The following is a 6,000-nucleotide window of genomic DNA, read 5'->3' as shown; positions in this document are numbered from 1 at the left end:
TGTTGTGAACAAAGCGCACGAACGAAGGGAGAATAACGTTGAGCAAGGACTCGAGGCACACGATCAAAATGGCAGATCACCCGCACTCAAACGTTCATGGAAACAACCAGACTGCCGCCAGATCCAGCCGAACAACCAGGCAACCAATAACCTCCCCGAACGATCATTTGATATGGAAGGCACGGAGAGCAGCCAGAACGGCAGGGAAGCACCCTCTTCTTGACAAGGCAGCAGGCAGCAGGCAGCAGGCAGCAGGCAGCAGGCAGCATATCCTCCGCACCTGGTCCACGTTGGTCCGAGGCTCACCTTCGAAATGCAGTTACTGACCCCCACACACGCGCAAACACACACACTCATTCCAAACCGCACCAAACGGCTTTTTTTTCCCCCTTTATTCTGCTTATGCCTCACATACCTTGTGCTACCTTATGCCTTATGGGAAGAGAGAGGAGGGGGGGAGACGGGTGGAAATAAATTCCTTAACCTTAAGCTTATCCACTTTTGGCTTTTCACACCAAGCAACGGTGGTTTCATTTCATTGTAGGAGCAAACATGTGCGTGTGTGCGCGTGTGTGTGTTGGGATGAAACAAAGAGGATTCAAACAAAGGTAAATCAGTAAGGAAAGGGGAAAAAAAAGGGAAAACGGTTGAAAAGTATCAAAAGGTGAAAAACCGGAAATCTGAGTAGAGTCCTTTGAAAAAAACAACAACACCATATGTGAAGAGATTTGCTGCCGTCGAGTCATATGGCGGTCGCTGATGCAGTGCTGCCGGTACCGCTGACACGCATGGGCGCACACAGGCCCTCATTACACGCATCTGTCTCTGATCCTTCCAAAGGGATCATCATTCACGCTGTTGATGGACGGTGCATACACCTGACGTTTCGCAAAGGGACACACCCTGCCCTTAGAGAGCGCATGTCCTTCTCAACGAGAAGGGTAGGTTTCAACTTGAACATACTGCCTTAAGGCCTTAAGGGGGGCGATTGGTCGCCCGTACGCCGTCAAAGTATTAAATTTGGCATCGCCCGCCGCCATTTGATCCCAAGCCCATAAGCCTCGTGTGTCTCTCCCCCGTCTTCTCCTTCCCTCACACATTCAACGCTCAGCGCACGGCGCTGCCCTTTTTTGCTTGTTCACACAGGGCATCACCACGTGCATCCTCTCGTCTTGTAGTAGCACCAAACGCGCCAAACACACACACACATATACACACACGGTAACATCTGACCTCGTGTCTTGCTTTGTGGGGTTGATTCCATTCATTCAACGAGGTTTGGCTGTATCTCTGGGTTTGGCTTGATTTCCCGTCGTGGGGAGTTTGGCGGTCCTGCTTCGTCTCTGCTGGGTGCTTGTCATCACAAACAATCACCTGGGCCTGGGTCTTGCAACAGTGAAACTGTGGGCCTATTGATATAGCTGAAAAAATAGGGTTAGTCTCATTCATTTTGAAAAGATTGAATGTTTCTGAAACATGAAAAACCAGCCTCCACCTATACAAAACTTTTCCACCCGTCCATTTTTCCAACATGCAAAATTTTGAAAGTCCTCACCCCAAAATTGTCCGCATTTTCAATGCAGACGAAGGTAGTGATGATTACATTTTATGTTTATTTTTCTATTTGTTAAAAGGCATAAAATATGCTGTAAATAATACGCGTTTGTGCAAAAGGTTGACTCTGTGCTGACAATTCCCAAGTGCGTTTGTTGATGTTTTATTCCACCAGTTGAAGTCGTGTTATTTGCAGTGATAACTACACTAATTGCATATCTCATAATGTCTCCTCAACAAGTTAATGCATCGATATGGTCATTTATTGTAGAAACGGGTCGAGCCGAGCTCGATCATGGCCTGGACAGAGCGGCGACGCACCCGATGGTGCGCTTCCATGGGCCTGGCGGTGGTGGTTCTTATACAGATGCTGGGGAATGGGGTCCCTCGGGGGGTTCAGGCCCATGTCCAGCGCCCTCGGCGCCCCGTTTTGGGCCTTTCGTACGTCGCAAGCCAATCGTTCTCACTCGCTCAATGAAAAGCTGACTCGAGCACGCCTCACACCACACACGCGCACATATCACACACCACACACCGCGCTCGCACGTACAGCACCTGGAACGCCTACGGCCAGAACATTGATGCTAAGCTGATCGAGGCCATCATGCAAGCTCTCATCGATTCGGGACTGCGGGATGCCGTGCGTTTGGGCCCCAATGGCTGACCCCGCGGCCTCAGGCGCTGTTCTCATGCCCGGGTGCTACCGCTCAGGGCTATACGCTGATTGCTTTGGACGATGGGTGGGGTGCCCAGAACCGCAACGCTTCTGGTTGCATTGTCGGCGATCCTGTCAAGTTCCCCGCCGGAATGAAAGCGCTCGGTGATGCCATCCATGCCAACGGCTTTCTCTACGGCTTGTGTGAGAGGCTAGCCCACGGTGTCGCACCTGCTCTCCACTGGTGCCGGCTTTGACGTCGTCATCTTTGGCCCTGCTTTTGATATGTAGACACGGCACGGAGCAACTTGACTTGTGGGGGCAAGATGCCGGGTAGTCTGGGCCACGAGCCGCTGGATGCCGCCACTTTTGCTGCGTACGGTGCCGACTGGCTCAAGAACGACGACTGTCGCGTCGTCTATGCAGATGCCGCTCATGATTACGGCGCCATGGAGCAAGCACTGTCTGCAGTGCCCCGACCCATATTGCACAACGTCAAGGCCCCTGATCTCACCCCTCAGCAAGCCGTCAATGTGGTGAGTCTGCCCAGGCGAGTCGGGGTATTGCCCTGGCATGACACGACGAGTTTGCCTCCTGCTCCTCACTTCAGTGGGTGTAACTTTGTATGCTACCAGTCGCAATTTCGCCGCGTGGCCAAAGACCTCAAGAACACGTGGGAAGACATGACGCGCGTGCTGGATACGGCCAACGACCAACGCTACATGGACGTGACGGGACCCGAAAGTGGCTTCTTCCAGGATCTCGACATGCTGGAGGTGGGCAATGGAAACGATGGGCACGGCCAAGCTGCCATGAACATTACCGAGTGGCAGGCCCACTTCTCGCTATGGGCTGCTTTCAAGTCGCCCTTGCAACTTGGCAATGACGTCCGCACCATGGCCCCAGAGGTATGCCGGGCCATTTGATTTTCAACGCTCAACGATGCGGGCCTCATATGCTTTCGCATTGCTCAGGTTTTGGCCATTCTCAACAATACCGAGGTCATTGCCGTCAATCAAGGTGGGTTGCCTTGGCACACGCAGAGAGCTCTCTGCTGCAAAGCAAAGTCATGAATCATCACACGTGCTTCACGCCTGGAACCGGACACAGATGACCTGGGTCAGAGTGTGCGCCGTGTGGCGCTCGCACCGGGCCGATCTTTTTCCTCGGCCACAAAAGTGAGGCATCACAGTGCATCTGTCCCTAGGCTGAGGCTCTTTGAACACTTTTTCGTTGGGCATTGGCCTGGGCTTGTGGCTCACTGGCTTTGACGGGATCCATCAGGTCTATCTGGCGCCGTGTGCGCATCGATCGGATGACCCTGTACGCCAACTTCAAATGTGGTCCATCAATGGCACGCAGGTCTGTTGGCAATTTGTCCAGAAATGGACCACAAATGCTCGATGGCGCAGTGGTGCAGCGTTACCCCCTTTTTGTTGCAATCTCATCTCAGTCGTCTTCCTGTGCAGATTCGATCTGGAGATGGTCGTTGCCTTTCACTCTATGCATGTGCCACCACCTGGCCTTGGTGGGTCACCGTGGAAAACTGCGTCGATGAGTCCTCACAGACTACACACGCTGACAGTTGCAACGCCTACACGGCTCAGCAATGGCAGGCACGTTTGGAGGACACATTCTTATGAGCTTGTGCTTGAGGGGAGGGGGGGGGTTCGTCCGGATTCTTCCCCGGCAGTGCGCTTTCGTCTCACGATTTTGATCATAGATTCATGCTGAGAATCAGACCATTCAGTCAATGGGGGCTGGCACTTCCTGCTGGCCGAGCTCAGGAACAACTGTCTCGGGCCTTGCCACGTGCTGTCTGGACGCAGAGGTGTGAACGGTGCATGCAATATGATAGCTTGACTGGGTTGCACCCGTTGGTTTTAACCGGTGGCGGGCGGCGTTGCATCCGAGTGTAGGGCAGTCATGTGGAGGTGGACAAGTGTGGCTGGTCGACCGACCATCGACGCCAACAAATGCTAGTGAGTGGGGACGGCACCATCCAAAACCAGCTGGGGGAGCAGTGCCTCACGCTGGCAGAAACGCTGGAAGTGTATGCAGGTCCGCTCAGCGAGGACCGCCACACGGCCATCCTCTTCAACCGCAGCCCCGTCGATGATCAAATCACTCTCGACTTTACGGCGGCCGGCATGTCCCCTAACACTCCCTACGCTGTCCGAGACATTCTCCAGCATCGTGCTCTGGGCATCTTCAATACCAGCTTATCCCTCTCTGTGCCGGCCCACGGCATCCGCCACCTCGTGCTCACACCCCCGACCCGCCTCCCATAGCACCGCACCGACGGAATTTACGATATTGTATCAACCACACACACATGCACGCGCGCACACACACACACACAACCGCACGTCGCATGTCCGGCTCGTCCATCGTGACGTAAGAAACTAATACGGCCAGGTTTCCATATGCCCCTAAGGTTTACGAAGACAGAGACGGATGGAGTTGATCGTTGAACTGGATGAAAGAGAGAAGAGAGGCGACCAGACACAGAGAGCCAGAGAACCAGAGAACCAGAGAGAGAGAGCCAGAAAGAGAGAGAGCGCGCGCAGAGCAGACAGAAAGACTGTGTAAGTCATTGTAGTCTTTCTCTCGAATCTCTCTCTCTCTCTCTCTCTCTCTCTCTCTCTCTCACAAACTTTCTCTCTGTGGTAGTTGTGCTTTTCCTTTGTGTCTTTGCTCTTTACTTCTCTCTTCTCAACTTTCTCTCTCTCTCTCTCTCTCTCTCTCTCTCTCTCTCTCTCTCTCTCTCTGTCTCTCATGAATTTTGCACACAGATCAGTGGACGGCAGCGGGCTGAGCGATTGCGTTGGCGACTGTCTTAACTGGCAACGGGGATATGAGTACAGCAGCAAAAGCACGGGTGGAGCTGCGCCTACCGTGCAGCTTTGGAGAGGTATGGCATGTGCTTGCATGGATCGATGCATATGCGCGCATATCTCATCATCGATCGGCTTTGCCGTTTAGGTGGCCTGTTGGCTGTATGGCGGCGCGACCCTGCGTGAGGCGGCACCCTTTTATGTCTGCGTGCATGGTTTTTCCACGGAAGCAGCCATCTACGATGAGATCTTGCAGACGCTGCTGGCAGATCAGCCGGGCGCTGGCGCCGTGAGCATCGACCTGTACGGTCGTGGCGCCTCAGCTGCCCTCGACCTGCAGAACCACCATAACACACTCGAGATCTTCTCGAGCCAGATCTCTGATGTCCTCTTTCACTTGGCGCCCCAGACCCGAGGCCGCAGCACGCATGACCTCACCATTGTCGGCTATTCCATGGGTGGCCCGATCGTTGCCAACTTTGCCGTCCTGCACCCGACCATGCTGCAAAAGCTGGTTTTGGTGGCCCCGGCCGGCCTGCCCTCTCCTCTGCCGCTCACGGCGCAAATCGTTCAGACCCCAATCTTGGGCAACCTCCTCTTTCATCTGGCTGCTCGCAGCAGTATGCAATCACACATCATTGAAGGTTCGCCCAAAAACCGAGCACCAGCCTCCCTCGCCGCAATCACCTTCTGGCCCAGCCCCTGCGCTCAACAAGCATAGCATTCTGAAGGACCGCCTCGAATGAGCCAAAAAAAAAGTTCAGGCTAAAGTCGGCCCGCAGCACTTGTCTCGCCTGCTGACGCTCCTGTTGACGCTCGCCCACAATCGACCTTGGTAGGCTTTGAACAGAAAGAGCACCCGGCCAACCTAGCGGCCGTTGCTGCCGCCCAGGAGCGACTCGGTGAACTCTTTGACACGCGCCCTGGTGCGTATTTAGCCATGGCATGCAATCT

General features: G+C 54.1%; 1 protein-coding gene across 1 annotated transcript; it reads left to right on the top strand.

Annotated features, from left to right (window-relative positions):
- Positions 1 to 1,891: 1,891 nt before the first annotated feature.
- On the top strand, positions 1,892 to 5,767 carry MONBRDRAFT_28470 (uncharacterized protein; the record flags this gene model as incomplete). Its single annotated transcript, XM_001748917.1, has 13 exons — positions 1,892 to 1,995; positions 2,107 to 2,194; positions 2,233 to 2,431; positions 2,501 to 2,745; positions 2,845 to 3,117; positions 3,184 to 3,229; positions 3,320 to 3,387; positions 3,494 to 3,571; positions 3,933 to 4,040; positions 4,129 to 4,270; positions 4,501 to 4,606; positions 4,812 to 4,878; positions 5,195 to 5,767. 13 exons carry the CDS (start codon positions 1,892 to 1,894, stop codon positions 5,765 to 5,767), a joined length of 2,097 nt encoding a protein of 698 aa, XP_001748969.1.
- Between the last annotated feature and the right edge of the window lie 233 nt (positions 5,768 to 6,000).

The sequence above is a fragment of the Monosiga brevicollis genome, genomic scaffold (genome assembly GCF_000002865.3).
Source record: "Monosiga brevicollis MX1 MONBRscaffold_26 genomic scaffold, whole genome shotgun sequence".
NCBI classification, from domain to species: domain Eukaryota; class Choanoflagellata; order Craspedida; family Salpingoecidae; genus Monosiga; species Monosiga brevicollis.
Note: the sequence above shows the minus strand (reverse complement) of the source record. Positions and strands in the feature narration are given on the sequence as shown.